Source organism: Numida meleagris, chromosome 3, assembly GCF_002078875.1.
Source record: "Numida meleagris isolate 19003 breed g44 Domestic line chromosome 3, NumMel1.0, whole genome shotgun sequence".
Taxonomy (NCBI): domain Eukaryota; kingdom Metazoa; phylum Chordata; class Aves; order Galliformes; family Numididae; genus Numida; species Numida meleagris.
Genome location: NC_034411.1, coordinates 29,453,216 through 29,472,118, shown reverse-complemented (window position 1 = coordinate 29,472,118; position 18,903 = coordinate 29,453,216). Strand labels below are relative to the sequence as shown.

Below are 18,903 nucleotides of genomic sequence, written 5' to 3'. Positions count from 1 at the left end.
TTTTGAAAGAATTAAAATTAGATCCAGTGTTGCTTTTCAAAGTAGGTTTAGAAAGATAAATTTACAAAAGATGGCCATCTTTACTAATACTCTGTGTAGAATTCTGTTAACTATAATTTTGTCAGGCACTATGTTCCTTAATGTGGAAGAATTGATTGGTTGATGTGTAGACTTGCTTCACTCTTCATGTTTCATGAGCAGAAATTATCTACTCGAAACAGTTAAAAAAATAAAAAATAAAAAGAAGTAAGTATCACAGCTTGAAAATGGCTGAAACGAAGGCAAATTATGTATCAGTCACATGACACAGTATTTTCCTCCTGTAAACATCACATCTTCCATTAGATACTTGCTTTTCAGCTCAATTTTGTTTGTTTGTTATGAGCCTTAGTTCATGGTTTTCCAAATGGTTTTATTCAATTTTTAATACTTTTCTTTGCAAATCACAGTAAATTGATTTTCTTTTTTTTTAGGACTTTTCTCCATCACTTATGGATTGTATAGACATTGATTCTGTGAAAATGAACTCAAAGATCTTGAAAAGCACTGATAAAGTAGAAAAAAGTGCTTATATCCCGATGTGCCTCTAATATACACTGAAAATGGAGAGACTTTAAATTAATTTGCTTTTCAGATGCATTGTTTTTAGATACATTTATTTTGCTAAAAGAAGGCTTTGTACTACTAAAATCATTCTTCTCTCCACTTGCCCATGTTGATCCAATACTTTGGACACCAGTTAAACTTTTCCTGAAAGTAATTGTATTGGCAATCTCCAATGTTTTTATCCCTTCTGTACAATTTACCAACTAATACAAATAGTTTATGTCTGGAGGATGCCAAATTAATTTCACATCCCATTTTTGTAAATTGTTTCTTCAAATTATTGCTTCTCACATATGTAGGTCACTCTGAAAATAATGCCTCCTACTTATTTGCATGGAAACTACAACAGATACAGAGAGCACACTAACACTATTTGATAGAGCAATTTCTCAGCTAGAAAACACTTTTTTTTTTTCAACGTAGTCACCACTGTTAGCTACACATTTTCACTGGCAGTGAAGAAGAGCCTGCGTTCCACGCTTGTACAAATCTGGACCAGTGGAGGTGACCCCTGTCTCTGTTGCCATGGCTGAAATACACTACCCATTGCCTCACTGTGGTTGCATCCACTGTTTGGTCTCTATAAACAATCAGCAAGCATCAATGAAGGTCAGTGGGTGCCATTTTTCCCACATGGAGGAATTCAGTGACAAACCTTTTCTTCATATGCACTTCCACGTCAGATGCCATTCTGTCAGAATACCCCTCTGCTGCTATTTGTTGCATGGCAACAAATTGGTGGAAATTGATATTGTGGCCTAACATGATAAAATAGGAGGCATTACTTTCAGAGTCACTTTCATATATTTTCACTAACTGAATTCAATATATGGATTTGAGTATTGCTTTACATGAGAATCATTTCAAAATTTTATATTAAAATTATTTTTCAGACATTTAAATATGCTTCTAATAGGAGTGCTTTAAGACAAGTTTAGATCTTTAATGATTTACTAGTAGATAATTTAAGATTTAAAATATTTTTTATTTTGTCTGTACAAATACTAATTTCTTCAGGGTAATTTTGATGAGCTTTGGAGAAAGTTTATCACATACTCTTCTGGCGAGCAGTTGTTTGGATTGCCTGTCACAGACTATGAAGTTTTGCATAAAGTCAGGTAACTGTTGAAATATAGCTGTCTTAGGTGTTTATTAGGTGTATTAGAAAGGCTGAGGGTACATCAAAGTGGGAAATGTTAAAATGTAGAATGTTTCTACTACCTTAAATTCAGAAAATATCAACAAAACTTTTCAACTCTAAGGAATTTGCTAATAAAAAATAGTTTTATTTATATATTGTGGTGGAAGAACCACCCTAGATTATGTCTGTTGAATACCAAGGCTTTAGTGCATGACTCCCTTCCGAGGAGCTTGTTCTGGTGCTTGACCACACTCTCAGTAAAGAACCTTTTCTTAATATTCAACCTTAACTTTCCCTGACTCAGGTTTAAGCTATTCCCTTATGTCCTATCATCAGTCACTAGAGAAAAGAGATTAGTGCATCGCTCTATGCACCTTATCTTGAGGAAGCTGCAGACAGCAATGAGGTCACCTCTCTGTTTTTTCTAAGCGAAGCAATCCAAGTATCTTCAGCCACTCCTCATAGGTCATGCACTCTTGTACTTTCTTCATCATTGTTGACCTCCTTTGGAGACATTCTATTAGTTTTATGTTCTTATATTTATATCTCAGAACTGCATACAGTACTTGGGGTGAGGCTGCTGATTCTGACTATGGGGCGGGCTCTCTTCTTTTGGATGAGCTGAAGTTATTTTGAACTAGACAAAAGCAAATCCTCCCCCATATACATTTGGTGTGGGTAATAGGTATTCAGTATAATCTACTTTTTGTGCACGTGACTTTTATTAACAAACTGTTCTTTTCTGGATTAAAAAATGTAATCTAATTGATCTAAAATTTTGGTAGTAATAGTAGAAATACTATGTAGAAATACTATGTGTTTAAGTACTGATAAATATCGAAATAACTGATTTAATTTATTGATATGATTTTTTTTTTCATCCAGAAAGGAGTTGGCCTTGCTTCAGAAATTGTATGGATTGTATGATACTGTAATAAACAGCATAAATGGTTATTACGAGATACTTTGGACAGATGTAGATATTGAAAAAATTAATGCTGAACTTCTGGATTTTCAGAACAGGTGTGATTATCACATGAACTGTAACTTATGTTAAATGCATTAAGATTTAGGTGACTTCAGTAAAGTTTTTTGATATACTTAAGTATAAAACTTCCATGAATAAAGTTTATCTTCTGGTGATCAGGCTTGCCAAAGAGAGCAGGATAACACTGTACTTTTATTTAACCAACCTTTGGCCTCTAGTTTTGATAACAGATGTTGTGGTTTAATCCAGCAGGCAGCTAAGTATCACACAGCCATTCACTCACAACCCTACAGTGGGATTAGGGAAAGAATCGGGAAAAAAATGGTAAAACCCACGGGCTGAAATAAAGACAGTTTAATAAGACAGAAAATGAAAGAATAGTACTAGTAATAGTAGTAAAAGAAAATTCAGAACAAATGATTCACAACACAGTTACTGCCCACTGACCAATGCCCAGTTTGTTGCCAAGCAGTAGCTTCCCAGCCCTAGCCAACTCCCCGAAGTTTTATAGTTCCACATGATGCCATATAGTATGGAATATCCCTTTTGGTAGTTTGGGTCAGCTGTCCTGATTATCTCTCCTCCCAGATTCTTGTGAAGCCCTAGCCTTCTTGTTGGCAGAGTAGCACGAGAAGCTGAAAAGTCCTTGATATAGTATAAGCACTTCTCACCAACAGCCAAAAGATTGGTGTATTATCAACATCATTTTTATCCTAAATCCAAAACACAGAACCATGCCAGCTGCTGGGAAGAAAGCTAACTTTATTTTATTAAATTATTTCAGAAGTATTTCATTTTATTAGATTGTTTCAGAAATATTTTCTAACTTTTGTAATGGGTACATTTAATATTATTGGAAGAAATAAGAGTAGGACAGGAATTACTTTGCAAGAGAATAACTGCATAATTGAGTTCAATCCTTCACTATCCTGATACATAATGCAGTCCTGCATTATGACAAGCTCCATCCTCTTGGGTAGGCTCTGTAAAAGTAGGGTCAATGTGATAATTATTCCTTTAATGCTCTTTCCTTGCCCTGGAGTATTTAGTTTTCATTTTCTTAGCTAATATTTTCAGGACCTCTAGCCAATAGGAGAAGAGAATGTGATCATATATTTGTAATTTCTATGTTTATCTGCAAAGTGATATGATGTGTGTCATGTGTTATTGCTTTCTGCAATTGTATTGTATTGTATTTCCGCAAGATTTACATATGTGAAGTTAAATAATTTATATATATATTTTTAATTCATAAACATTTGTAAGGAAAAGCAGATAATGGACATATGTTTTAATGCAAACTGCAGTATTTCTGTTCATTTGGTAAAAAAATGTTAAATATTATTGTTAGAGTATTTACACAATTTTTTTTTTCTAAAAAGGTGGCTAATTTGACACAATTTGACATAGAAAATGTTGACTTTGATAGCAGCTACTTTGCGTTTCCTATCTGTTTTTAGAATATTTTTAAGATTTCCTATATCTATAAAAGGCCATTCACTACTGCATCAGTTTAACTCAATTGCAGGTGCCGTAGACTACCTAAAGGACTCCAAACCTGGCAAGCATTTTTAGATCTCAAGAAAAAAATTGATGATTTTAGTGAGTCTTGTCCTTTGTTGGAAATGATGACTGACAAAGCAATGAAGCCAAGACACTGGAATCGTATAGCTGAAACAACAGGACATCAATTTGATGTAGAATCTGATTCATTTTGCCTTCGAAACATCATGGAAGCCCCAATTCTTCAAAATAAAGATGATATTGAGGTAGGTAAATACCTTTTTTGCCCTTCATTTGATGGTATCAGCAGAGTATACTAAAAATTATGTTCAACTAACACTTAAAAATATTTTTTACATTGTTAAGGGTTTTCTCTGTCAAGCAGACCACACTAGTTTAAATTAACTAATACTATATTTAGAAATCTTACCTGTATACACAAAGACAGAAATGGTAACTGGAATCTTTGGACACATATTGTAGATAATCTCTTCTTCCTAGTCCTGATTTCTTAGTCCTTGTTAAATAGAAAATAAACTTCAAATGATCACATTAAGCTAAATTTTTATTGTCTGATTGCTTTAAAGATTTGTAAATTAATCAGAAATTTTACAGAGGAAATAGTCCATGATTCTTCATTCAATATGAATACTTTTCTAGACCTCTTTAGAGTCTTCTGAGCCATACAACTCATATTGTTTCCCACACATAACCCAAAAAGAACTCTGAGTGGAGTTTGTTATAAGTTAAATATTTCTGCAAAAGATATTATTGTATTCATACTTTGATTTTTTTTTAATGGAAGCATTCCAATTAATCTGCTTGATTTTAAATACAAGCTCTGATTTGAATGGGATTTGATGATCTCTAGAGATTCGTTAAATTGAAATGTGACAGGATTAAGAGTTGATAACAGATACATCTATGTCATTACCCCAAAACATATAGAAATGATGATTCAGAAATGTTGTGATGCAGAAATAACAAAATATGAAGCCACAGAAATGGGATACTAATGCATTTCCAAGGGAGTATTTTTCACTAATGCATACACTACATTTCTGTTAGATTTCAGTAAAATTATTACAGTGATTTCTGCATTTGTGACACAGCCATATTATCTTAAAAAATTTCATGCACTGATTTCAAATAGACCATTATTAGAAGATTAATGTTAGGAAAAGTTTCATTTATGGAGAACAAAAATTCTAAAAAATGTTTTTTTCTTTTCAGGATATATGTATTTCTGCTACAAAGGAAAAGGATATAGAAGCTAAACTATCTCAAATAGCTGAAAGTTGGGGAAACCAATTTCTGAGCTTTTCATCATTTAAAGGAAGAGGAGAGCTACTGCTAAAGGGATCTGAATCATCAGAAATCATATCTTTGATGGAGGATAGTTTAATGATTCTTGGCTCTTTACTGAGCAATAGGTACTTCTAAAATGATTTTGCATGGTATTTTCAGTAACTGTACTATTGGTAGAATAAGTCAACAGTAAATTTGAATAGAATGTTATTTGGTAATGAAAAAAAAGAATAAAAGTTAAAATTTCTGATTTAAAAACTTCCTCTACTGGCAGACATTCATATTTTAGTAGCAATTTCTTACCTCAATATATTTGAGTATAATAAAGTTGTTAGAAACTGTTCAGGAGATTCTTCTTGCTCTCTAAGTGAAAAAAATATTTCTTAGCCATCATATTTTACCTTCTTATTTTATAATAGCTTTATTTAGAAGTAAATTTCTCTGTTTTTCATCCTTTATTACAGATACAATGCACCATTTAGAAAAGATATTCAGAGCTGGGTTTCTAAACTGAGTGGCTCTACAGACATAATTGAAGAATGGTTGGTTGTACAGAACCTCTGGGTTTATCTTGAAGCAGTTTTCGTAGGAGGAGATATTGCAAAACAATTACCACAGGTGAACTTACAGTGTTTGCCTATTACATATTAATAGCTATCAGTGAATTAATTTCCAACAGATGATGCTATGAAAGCAGTTTTTTTTTTATTGTATATAGGAAGCAAAGCGTTTTCAGAATATTGATAAGTCATGGGTAAGAATAATGCAACGAGCTCATGAAAACCCAAATGTAATTTCCTGTTGTGTTGGAGATGAGACTATGGAGCAACTTCTGCCTCACTTGCATGAACAATTGGAAGTATGTCAGAAATCACTTACAGGGTATGAATTGTTTGATAAATATTTTTTTAATGTGTAATTATTTTGAAAATAGTTTATATAAAGTCAGTTTGATTTCAGTTCCAAACTAAATATTTAAGATTTTTCTAAGAGCAAGTCTGAAGACTAAATCTACTTCTTCTGCATAATAGCTACACAGTTTCTGCTTGCTTCTAATTTACATGTTTCAGTGTCTAGCAAGAGAAGCCTTGCAAACTTGGTCAAGCAGGACCTGCCTTTCATGAGCCCATGTTGGCAAGCCCTGATCCCCTGGTCGTCCTGCTCATGCTGTGTGATTTCCCTCAAGACGACCTGCTCTATAACCTTTCCTGGCACTGAGGTCAGGCTAACGTCCTCCGTATGACCGTTCTTGTAGATGGGAGTCACAATGGCAACCCTCCAGTCCTCTGGGATCACTCCAGTTGACCAGAAATGCTGATAGATGATGGAAAGTGGCTTGGCTATCACTTCTGCCAGCTTCCTCAGCACCCATGGACTTGTGACAGTCCAGGTGGAGTACAGGGTCTCTGTTTCCACCTGAATTGTAAGGGGTTTATTCTGCTCCCCATCCAAGACTTCCAGGTCAAGGGGCAGAGTACTCTGAGGATAACTGGACTGACTTTTAAAGACAGACGTGAAGAAGGCATTGAGAACTTCAGCCCTTTCCTTATCCTCAGTGGTCATGTTCTCCACTGCATGCAGTAAAGGATGGAGATTCTCCTTAGTCCTCCTCTTAATATATTTGTAAAAAAGGTTTTTCTTCTCTTTTACCCCAGCGGCCAAGTTGAATTCAAGCTGGGCTTTTGCCTTTCTAATTTTCTCTCTTCGCATCCTAACAACTTCTTTGTACTCTCTGGATTGGATTCTGTACGGTACTGGATTCTCTTTTTCTCTTGAAGCCTCAGGAGAAGCTTCCTGTTCATCCACGCTGGTCTTCTTCCCCGCCAGCTCAACTTGCGGCTCAGGGGGATAGCCTGTTCCTGCACGTTTAAGACTTCCTTCTTGAGGAGCGACCAGCCTTCCTTGACACGTTTACCCTTCAGGACTGAATCCCAAGGGACTCTTCCAACCAGTGTCTTGAACAGTTCAAAGTCTGCCACCTGGAAGTCCAATGTAGCAGTTTTGCTGCACCCCCTCTTGACTTCACCAAGAATCAAGTCTACCGTTTCATGGTCACTGTTCAAAACAGCTTCTGACCTTCACATCTCCCACTAGTCCTTCCCTGTTTGTAAACAGCAGGTCTAGCAGGGCGCCTCCTCTGGTAGGCTCTCTCACCAGCTGTGTGAGGAAGTTATCATCCATGCACTCTAGAAACCTCGCAGACTACTTCTTCTGCAATGTGTTCTATTTCCAGCATATATCAGGGAAGTTGAAGTCCCCCATGAGGACAAGGGCTGGCAATCATGCAACTTCTGCCAGCTGCTTGTAGAATGTCTCATCTGTCTGTTCATCCTGGTTAGGCAACCTATAACAGACCCCCACCAGGATGTTTGCCTTGTTGGTTCTCCTCCTGATCCTAACCCACAGAGATTCAACCTTACCATTCCCAGCCCCAACCTCTACAACATCAAAACATTCTCTAACATAGAGAGCCATACCACCACCCCTCCTTCCTTGCCTATCCCTTCTGAAGAGCTTGTAGCCATCCATTGCAGCAGTCCAGTCACGGGAGCCATCCCACCATGTTTCTGTAGTGGCAACTAGGTCATAGTTTGCCTGCTGCACAATGGCTTCCCGATCCTCATGTTTGTTGCCCATACGGTGTGCCCTGGTGTAGATGTGCTTTAGCTGAGCCCCTTGCCTCATCCCCAGTCCCATCATCGTTTCTCTAGGCTCATCTCTAGTTGGTCTGGTTTGATCCCTTCCCCCTTCAAATTAGTTTAAGGCCCTCTCAGTGAGCACTGCCAGCTTCTGGGCTAGGATCCATTTCCCCCTTTGAGACAGGTGAGACCCATCAGCAGATATCAGGCCAGGTGCTGAGTGTAGAACATTTGCACCAAAGGATCGTGGTCTATAGGGATATATTAAGAAAGTACTATTGCTGGTGAGCAAGCTGGTAAGCAAACATTCTTGGTGTGTGTGCAAACACATAATTTTCTGTTACTGTGAAAAATATTTCAATTTGTTACTCTTTTTAAAAAGGATTTCCTATTAAAAAAACTTCTTCAAATGTTCTGAATTGAGATATACTTTAGTGTGTGCCCAAGTTGTCTTTTTTAAATTAAATCTATAGAAAATGAAATGTTTATATTTCAGTTCTACTTTCAGTCTTAAGGGGGAAAAAATGAGTTGAAAGAGTCTAATGGAAGTCTCGTTCAATTTTAAAGATACTTAGAGAAGAAGAGGCTACTGTTTCCTAGATTCTTTTTTGTTTCTGATCCTGTCCTCCTTGAAATTCTTGGACAAGCAAGTGATTCTCATACAATCCAGGTATGACCCTAGTGATTTTTTTTCTGCTTAGAGCAAAAAGAAAATTAAAATATAGAAAAGCAGTTAATAGTTTGGAATGTTAACATTTTCTTGCTCTTTAGTCTTTAACAAAATAAGAAATGGATATCTGTAATTAAAAATATATATATATTCAGAAACCAGAACACCAGAATACGGTCTCCTTTTATGATTTGCAGGCAGTTCCTTTCATAAAAGGGATGCTGTGAGACCTTGTTGCTTAGTATAGTGCTAAATCAGTCCAGCTACTCTGGACTGTAGCTAAGAGTTGAGGTAAAATAGTAGGTCTAATGTAATAACTGATCTTTGTTCTGCTAGATCACCTCTGAAAACTGTAAAAACATAATACAAAAAAGTAACATTGAGATAAAATCCTACACAAATATTTCTGCAGTTGTTACCTTTGGTTGGCCTGAATTTTATCCATAAGTTCAGACAAATCTTCACTATATAGCCTTACTTTAAATTTTGGGGTTTTTTTTCTATGCTAGTGTTAATTAATGTTATTGTATAATTTAAATTAATTTTGAATTATCCTTACAGCCGCATCTGCTTTCCATATCCGACAATATAAATGAAGTAGAATTTCACCAAAAGGACTATGATCGCATACTGGCAGTCATATCAAGAGAAGGAGAAAAAATACCAGTAATTTGCTGATTTTCTTTTTTCCCCACACAGATTTTGTAACAGATAAATCACTCTATTACTGAATATACAAATATATATTAAGTTGAATTACTGTTAATTACAAATGAATGTTTCAGTCATCAGTGTAATAAAATTGTCATCATTTTCTGCAGTATAGTATATACATTTATAATTGTTATGCAAAGAACTTTAGTAACTATGTAGTAACTAACAATGTTGAACAGAAGTTTAACTATGTCTTACTTTCTACCTTTCACTTTTATTACTTTCTCAGTTGGACACTCCAGTGACTGCAAAAGGACCAGTAGAGCTCTGGTTGCAGAATTTATTACGTGTGCAGCAGATTTCATTGCACAGTATAATTAGGGCAGCATATTACCAAATTAGTGACACAGGGTATGATTTGCTGAGTTTTCTTAACCACTTTCCAGCACAGGTGAGAATACCGAACGTAGAATTGTGTGTGCAGTCTGGACTGTGTGGTGGGGGACCTGGGAAATAAACAACATATAGACTAATGGACTGTCTATGAGGAATTTTCCAAAGAGGAAATGGATCTACCCAGTAGTAGGCAGCCTTTGACAAATTCAATTTTGTTACACTATGTATAGCATAATATTTTTCTTGTAATCCACTTTAAAATAATTTTGTCTTCTCATGGAAAATATGAAGTAGAGCTTACATCTTCTGTGATGGCTATTGAACCTCTCTGATATGCAAGGAAAATTTATTGTGCTGATTGATTTCTCTCTCATAATTTATGTTTGCAAGGGCTATGATTATGGTTATCTCATCTTGTGATGATTTATGATCTCATGATGATTTATGACACTTACTTCATAATTCATGTCTTTGTCATTATAATACACACCTAGTAGAAGCCTATCTTGAAAGATTCTAGTTTGCATAGAGACTTGTCCATCTTCGTGATTGATCATAAATTTAATTAGCAAATAATGAATTGTTTCTTATCCTTTCTGTATTCTGACCCAGTCATTCGTTAATCATTATACCAGCAGGCACAATTATTTTATAGAATCTATGCAAATATTAAAACTGGCCAGTACATTCCTAATTTTAAAAATTGTTCAGGACATTTAGATTTTGAACAGAATTATCTTAAAGCTGTGTTTATGACAACTCTTTTATCTTAGCAGAATTTAAGATGTCTATTACTTGAAGAAAAAAAAAAATGATGTACTGTTTTGCTTACATGTCAGACATTTTGAAGTGGCTTTATTATCACCCGCAAAGATCATATTTCCCAATCCAAATTTTAGAATTGTTGAGACTGCACAAATTAATTGTGTTAAAAGCAGTGGACAGGGTAGGAGGAGAGAGGAGAGAAGAAAACGGTCTTTAGTCAAGAAATGGAAAGTACAGAGAAATGAATGCTTTGTTATAGGACAAAGAAGAAATTAGGCAAAATAAAGTATGTGTTATGTTTTCATTCCTTTGAATTACCTTTTTACTGGCTCAGATGCTTCTGTTTTAGACAGCTTGAAAAAGTTGCATCCAAAGGTGTTTTTTTCCCCACTAACTCAGCTGTCATTCTAAAATAAATTAATTTAGATTTTTGATAGCCAAATTATTCTAAAATGAGCAGATATTTCCTGCTTCACAATCTCTGTAGCCTTGAACTTGTTACGGATACTGGAGACAAAAAGTAAAAAGTGGATGTCAGAGTGTTAGGTCTTGGTGCTTTGTAAATGTAACAATGTGGGAAAGAAGGGTACTAATAGAATTCTCTTCTGTCATGTTTTGTCATGGATATCAATTGGATTATGGAAATCATATATCGTTAAATGGATACATGGAAACCAAAATCTGAGACTGCAGTTTACACTCAATGTCCTAGATTTATTTGAAACCAAAAATACTTACTAGGTCAGAGTGCTCTAATGAGGACTACTAGTTATCAATATAGTAATGCATCTCATGTTCAGTAGAATATGAACACATTTTTAAAAAATGTTCTTTAATTAGCTGTGAACTGTCAGAGAATAATTTTCAGCAGAATGTCTCCCCACAGTGTAAGATCAGTTTGTTTCTAATACTAGAATACACATACACTGGATTGTAAGAGAAACTGAGGGTTATGCTTAATTTGTGCATATCTCCGTGTATGATACTTTTTGTAACTTAAAAAACGCTTACTCAGCAGTTTGAAATCCTGTAGCAGAATCAACTAACTCAGGCAGAACACTATGGTGAGGTATTATCATAATGGGAGCTAGTGATAATTTGGGACTCTTGATGCCATAATTTATTGTTCACATTACGCCCAAAGCATTTAAAAAAAGGGTAGCATTTAACAGGTTATCATTTTGTATTCATTCACTTATTAAATTGGTAGGTTGGATTACTGGGAATTCAAATGTTATGGACACGTGATTCAGAAGAAGCTCTACAGAATGCTAAAGAGGACAGAAAAATTATGCAAGTGACCAATGGGAGATTTCTGGATATTTTGAATATGTTGATTAGCCAGACCACACATGATCTTTCCAAGTTCGACAGAATGAAATTTGAAACACTCATTACCATTCATGTACACCAGCGTGATATTTTTGATGATCTGGTAAACTACAGGTTTTGATTTCTGACTGTTGATTGCTATCTTCCATTAACACCTAATTTATTCTTTGTCTTTCCTGCTCTTTCAGGGAGCAGGCTACTGGGATTTTCTTTATGGTTCCTAAAGGGCATATGCAGAAGAAAAACAAATGACAAAAATCCTAAAAACAACAGATTTTGCCAAGCATTTGCTTGAACTTCTTAGAGTCTGCTAAATTCTTTACATTCCTTTATTCTATGAGAAACGCTATCTGTCCCTCAATATTTTTATTGATGACATGAACAGATTGTACAGAGTTTACCTTCTATGTCTCCATTAGATCCTTCCTGCATCATGCCCTTTGTTACCGTGTGTTTGGTGAATTCACATAATGTGGATTGCTAATTTCACTTGGAGGATTAGCTAGCTACACAACCAATGCAATTTAAGCTTCACTTGATTAACATGGAGTTGATTATAATCAGTTGAAATGATCCAGTAGTTTGTTAATCAGCTTAAAAAACATCTGTAAATATGATGTGAGGTTTATATTCACTTCACCTTACTTCTTAGGAACTCTAACTTGAATAATCACTCATTATTCTAATTATTTGCAAATTAGGGTTTTATTGCAGTTATCAAATATAATAAAATGAGTGTTCAGTTATAACATATATATTTCTTTACTTTCTTTCAAGGTAAAAATGCACATCAAATCACCAACTGATTTTGAATGGCTAAAGCAATCTAGGTTTTATTTCAAGGAGGATCTCGATCAAGCTGTGGTATCCATTACAGATGTTGATTTTGTTTACCAAAACGAATTTCTGGGTTGCACTGAGCGTCTGGTTATAACACCTCTCACAGACAGGTTAGAAACAGAATTATATGTAATAAACATTTTTATATATTGTGTTTATTTAACATAGTATCTTCAAAGAGGAATATTCTGAATTAAGCCCTGTGTGGGCTACGTCATTATTGAAAGTCTTCTCACACATTTGCTTAATCATATCCTAAAAAAAAATTAAAAAAATAAAATGTGATCTCACCATTTTGTACACTTAGTCATTCTTATAACAGTTTTATCATTCCATGGTCTTAAAAGATCTACTAGCAGAACTGAGTAATTACACACTAGTGTAAGTTTTTGCAGAATTTCTATTCTGAGAAGAAAGATTAGATCACACGTTTCAAGCTCTGTAATAAAGGATTCCATGAGGATTTTGTGGCTACCCTTCGTGTCAAGGAGTACCCTTACTCCCCCAAGTGTCTTTGAAAGCCTAAGACAACTAATTATTAGTACTGGGAAACAACCATTAACTTGGTTTCAAATGTGGATTAATGTTTTTCCTTTGGAGTTTCATGGCCTAGTCCTTGTTTTATTCCTTTCTTGAGGTGTCACTTTTGGCCAAACGGGAAACTAGACAGTCAAAAGATACTTTGCTTGCCAAAAATTTCACTCGATAAACAGTAACTTCCATGATACCATTATTCATTTTGCTATTTATGTGGAATATGGGTCTGTACAGCTTTTTAGAACATCTTTGTTTCTCCAGAATAGGTATGACTGCTATTGTGACAATACAGAAAGCTCCGTCCGTTTCTGCATTATATAGTACTTCACTCAGCAATCAAATGTTTTCAGTACAAAAATTTAATTTCTGCTCCAAAATTTGTCTTGACCCCAATAGACCCATAGAAGAAAAACCTTCAAGTTATTTATGTTTCTTATTAGTTAACAGTCACATGATAAACATCAAGGCCCTTGTAGTGCAAATTTGGCATGAAACACCACAATGATTCAATCTAAACCATAGGAACTAGGTAGTTATTAAACTCTATAGACTAAGAACTCTGAAGAAATGCTTTTTAGATATGTTAGTTATATAGAGATAATTTGACAGTGAAGATAACTCCTCAGGTGTATAGAAACCTGGTCATTTTAATCTGAGTATTTCTCTGCCACTTAACTGTGTGAAAATCATAAGGATCACATATAACTAAAATGGCAGTCAAGACTCTTCAGGACTGAAAAAAAATAAAAATAAATTAGGGATTCAAAGTTTCAAGGTGAGGGACATGTATCCTTATTCTTTCACAATTCAAGATTTAGACAAAGGTAACCTAACCTAGTGAATGCTATAAAGATTAAGATATTGATAAATATGATAAGATGGTATCATTTAACATCAGAATCTGCTCATTTTTGCTTCAAAAAGAATTAATGACAATTAAATTCCTTTGTGGTGTTCATTGATGTGCTAGTTTATTTTTAATGTACTAGATAAAGACCACATGAATAGTTTTTTTGTTTTATTAGTAATGCTTAAATTCTATGTTTTATGATTTAGCCACTGTGAAATTCCTGTACTCAAGTGAAATCAATGGAATTGCTTATTGCTTATTATTATTATTGCTTATTGCTTAAGAATTGATGCTTTAACACAAGGATATGTCACGTAACTCATTTTTGTATTTATATAAACATATGTTCAGCATAGTTTAATAAATTGATATGATTATCATTTATAGGTGCTATATAACGTTAGCTCAAGCTTTGGGAATGAACATGGGAGGAGCTCCAGCTGGACCAGCTGGAACTGGTAAAACAGAAACGACGAAAGACATGGGAAAGGCTCTGGGGAAATATGTAGTAGTCTTCAACTGTTCTGATCAAATGGATTTCAGAGGTTTGGGTAGGATTTTCAAAGGTAAGATTTCATAGAATCATATGGGATGGAAGGGACCTCTGTAGGTCACCTAGTCCCTCATGCTCAGAGGAGATGCACTTAGGGCAGGTTGCCAGGACCTTCTTTCTATTGGGTTTGAATATCTCCAGGGATGACTAGAACACTTCAGGGCCACTGTTCAAGTGTTTGATGAACTTCATCGTAAATTTTTTGGTAATTGCATTGTCTTGGACTTTCCCACATTGCAACCTGTGGCCACTGGCTTTTCTTCCACTGTGCACCTCTGAGAAGAGTCTGGCTCCAGCTTCTCAGCTTTCAGCTCCTCCAATGAACAGCAGTAGTCTTTTCTCTTAGCTTTCTCTTCAGGCTACAGAAACGGTATTTTCTCAGCCTCCCCTTTTGAATCATGTCCTCCATACCCTGGCCATCATGCCAGCCACGTGCTGGACTTGTGCCAGTAAACCAATGTCTTTCCTTTACTGGAAAGCCTCAGACTGTATATGCTGCTACAACTGCTATCTCACAAGTGCAAGGTAAAGGTGAACAATGATTTCCCTCAAACTTTTGGATAATAAGCAGCTGGATACTTTTGCTGCAGGGGCATATTTCTGATTTATGCTCAGTTGTTAAGGATGACATCAGGTTCTTTTCTGCAAAACTGCTTTCTAGCCAGTCAGCACCAAGCCTGGACTGCTGCATGGAATTATTCTGTCCTAGATAAATGACTTGTTAGACTTATGAAGTTTCTGACAGATGATTTTTCAAAGTTATAGTATTGTCTGTACTGAGAAGTAAAGGGTGAAATTACTCAGATTTTTGTTGTTGCTTATTTTATCAAAGAAATAATCATAGCATAAAATTGTCTAAAGCTGTGTATTTCTAAAAGTGTCCTCTTTGAAAGTGAAGACACAAATAAAAATAAAAAAACAGGACTTTTTTTTCTGCAACATGTTAGGGCTAGTTTTTTGAAGTTGTAAGTCGCTCCATTTTTATTTTTTAGATGAACAATTGCTTTTTGCAAAATAATCAAATTGCTGCATTAAAGGCTTCATTCATGGTAAGATCAGTACCAAAATCTGCTGAATGCCCCAAGATCACAAAAGGTATTTTTGATTTTGATTCACTAGCAAGCATTTTGTAGAAAACTGAATATAGATATGAAAATACTCAGGTGGGTTGGAGGAAGTTAGAACTTGGTCCCAGGGCAATAAATAAAGCCAATTTTATTTTGTTATTTGAAGAAAAAGACAGACATATAGTTCAGATATCTCAAGTATACCTGAAGAAAAAACAGATTATACTTTTTTCTGCCCCTTTTTTTTAGGTCTTGCACAGTCTGGATCTTGGGGATGTTTTGATGAATTCAACCGGATTGAGTTGCCTGTCTTGTCAGTAGCAGCACAACAAATTTATATTATCTTAACAGCAAGAAAAGAAAGAAAAAAGCAGTTCATTTTTTCTGATGGAGACTGTGTAGATTTAAATCCAGAGTTTGGAATTTTCCTAACAATGGTAAATATAGCAGCAATTCCCTAGAAGTGACAAATTATGCCATATTACATTAATTACGTGACAAGGTGTAAGCAACTTACTTGATTAATTAGTTGGAGCTGTTGCTATAGAAATAGACTGAACTAGCAGAACACATAAATAATTCTTTGTGAATTGCATGCCTTAGTTTTTACTTTAAGATTATTCCGAAGGTTTGGTGCATTGCATCCCCTCATTGCTTTACTGCAATTCATTACATTGTCTACCTAAAAGTTTGGCCAAACTTTCAGCATTCTCTGTGCTTGTTGAGAGGAAACACTAATGTGCTTAACTACCTTAACATGAAATATGTTAACATTATTAGTGAGAAAACTACTGTAAGGAAAAAAAAAGAGATCCTTTTCCTAAACCTGAAGGTATAGGAAAGACAATTTTTAAGTAGGTGTGTCTTGTCTAATGGATACTTTATGTGGATACAAAAAAATAAATAAAGCTGATTTTCAGAGGATGAGTATGATTATCCCCCTCATCACATCGTGATGACAACAGCTCTTTTCAAAACCAGTGAAAAAAATAAGATCCTTTCATTTGCTGATACAGGATGTGTCTAAACTGATAAGCACAATACTGGGTGTCCAGTTTTGGCCTTCTGTGGCAAAGGGATCCACTCTGCTCTGTGCACAAATCTTGGATTTAGCATAGGCATTATGACAAAACTGTGTCGTGCATCATTAAATTTTATTGGTGGCATTGTTCCCTTACAATGACAACTTGTGAAAAATTCTTGCAGTATATATACATCAAAGATAAGTCCCACTACTGAATTGATAATCTGTGCAAAAAAAAAAAAAAAAGGCAAAGTACTATATATAGAATTTTAGATGAGAGATTACCAACTATTACCCAAAGGTAGAAACACAAACTCCTGGATTTAGAATAAGAACTTTCAGAATATGCTGCTTTGTTGCTGTGGGATTCCAGAAGCTTTGCAGGACTGATTCCTGTAATCTCACGGGCGGAGAATTTTATAGTGTATGTTTCCTGAAGCCAAGGCAGGTGGCAATCTAGGATGTCTTTATGGGAAATTAAAATACACATCTGCACGTTCAAGTGTAGGGTAATAACTAAGGTGCTTATAAATATCATTTTATCACTTATAATGTTTTGAATGTGACCTGTTTGATATCAGTTATTCAACCTGTTTGCAGCAAGCTTCAGGAAATCCTCTATTAGTCAAACTTAGTCGTTAAAACTGTATTTCATGTGATTTGGTGTAACGTTTTCAAGTTTTAATTTTTTTGACTGTTATTTTTACTGTCATTACAAAATATACTTTTTGGGTTTTTAAACCATTATTTAAGTCAGTGCTATCACTGAAAAGATTACAATTTCTTAGATTTTTTAGATTTCTTCAGGAGATGGGATTCACTCACAAAGTATTAAACATTCACTGAGAATCTATATTTTAAAGATAAACTTACAGATATGAAGATGTTCTCTATATTTATCATATTTCTTTACCATAGACTGCTTACTATTTTGTTGGCTCTTGCTAGTTGTTGAATCTTTAACATGTCAGAAGGACCTACCTCTGCCCTAATGCCTAACATTTGATCAGTGTCAGTTAAGCTAGTATCAACTTTGTATTCTTTAGTTACTAGAAATTTCTCCTTAGAGTAACTACTCTTCCTAATGAACAATCATTTCATTATATTTATAGTTATTTATGCATAAATTTACTTTTCACAAAAAGTAAAAAGAATATTATTTGACTGTGTAAATAATAATGCAGTTTGTTTTCTCATAGAATCCTGGATATGCTGGACGTCAAGAATTGCCAGAAAATCTCAAAATTCTGTTTAGAACTGTGTCAATGATGGTTCCAGATAGACAGGTACAATTAATGACTGAACTGAAAGAAAAAAAATGTACTTTGTTATTTGAATATTTTAATTTGCTTGTCTATCTTAAAAAAACCTTATTTCTAAAAGAAATAAATTGTGTTTCAGATAATTATAAGAGTTAAGCTTGCAAGTTATGGATTTATTGATAATGTGGTTTTGTCTCAGAAGTTCTTTGTTCTTTATAAACTTTGTGAGGAGCAGCTCACTAAGCAGGTAATGTTATGCATCCTCTTTCCCTTTGTCTTACTATTTATGCAGTGAAACCCCTTAGATTTTGATTTGTGCAAGTTGTTTCTGAACAATCACTTTTAAGCTTTAAAAAAAATATTTAAATAGTTGAAATACAATTCAAGTATTTTTCTAGTAACATTTTTGAACCATGTAAGTTCATGAATGTGTAGTCACATGCATGCATTTGTCTAAGTGTTAAAAAATATAACTTGTAGTTGCACATGTATGAAGTTATCTGCCTAAATGTTGTATGCAGGGAAAATTAACCTTGTGTCTCATTTTTCTGTAGTGATTAGTGAAGGCAAGAGAAAGCATCTGTAGCTTGTAAACTGCAGGAGGAATGTCTGAAGCTTGATTTAAGTTGCAGCACTGCTTTGCAGTTCACAGCACTGCTTTGATCTGAAGTTTTGGGTTTAAGTTGCCTTTGTTGGGAACATCCAGTGTAGAATGCAAATACTGTTTTTTTAGAACACTGATATAGAAAGCTACAAAATAATTGCTAT

The 18,903-nt window shown here is 34.8% G+C and overlaps 1 protein-coding gene across 2 annotated transcripts in view; it reads left to right on the top strand.

Annotated features, from left to right (window-relative positions):
• The window catches only part of DNAH8 (dynein axonemal heavy chain 8), a 127,196-nt gene that overhangs the window by 46,591 nt on the left and 61,702 nt on the right, over positions 1–18,903 (top strand). For both annotated transcript variants that reach the window (XM_021389444.1, XM_021389445.1), the window contains 15 exons: positions 1,624–1,724; positions 2,633–2,770; positions 4,264–4,504; positions 5,472–5,671; positions 6,011–6,164; positions 6,265–6,428; positions 8,753–8,855; positions 9,417–9,521; positions 9,799–9,960; positions 11,881–12,105; positions 12,780–12,952; positions 14,617–14,795; positions 16,099–16,286; positions 18,073–18,159; positions 18,275–18,382. In XM_021389444.1, the coding sequence (XP_021245119.1) occupies positions 1,624–1,724; positions 2,633–2,770; positions 4,264–4,504; positions 5,472–5,671; positions 6,011–6,164; positions 6,265–6,428; positions 8,753–8,855; positions 9,417–9,521; positions 9,799–9,960; positions 11,881–12,105; positions 12,780–12,952; positions 14,617–14,795; positions 16,099–16,286; positions 18,073–18,159; positions 18,275–18,382 (2,328 nt within the window). The remainder of the gene's footprint in view (positions 1–1,623; positions 1,725–2,632; positions 2,771–4,263; positions 4,505–5,471; positions 5,672–6,010; positions 6,165–6,264; positions 6,429–8,752; positions 8,856–9,416; positions 9,522–9,798; positions 9,961–11,880; positions 12,106–12,779; positions 12,953–14,616; positions 14,796–16,098; positions 16,287–18,072; positions 18,160–18,274; positions 18,383–18,903) is intronic.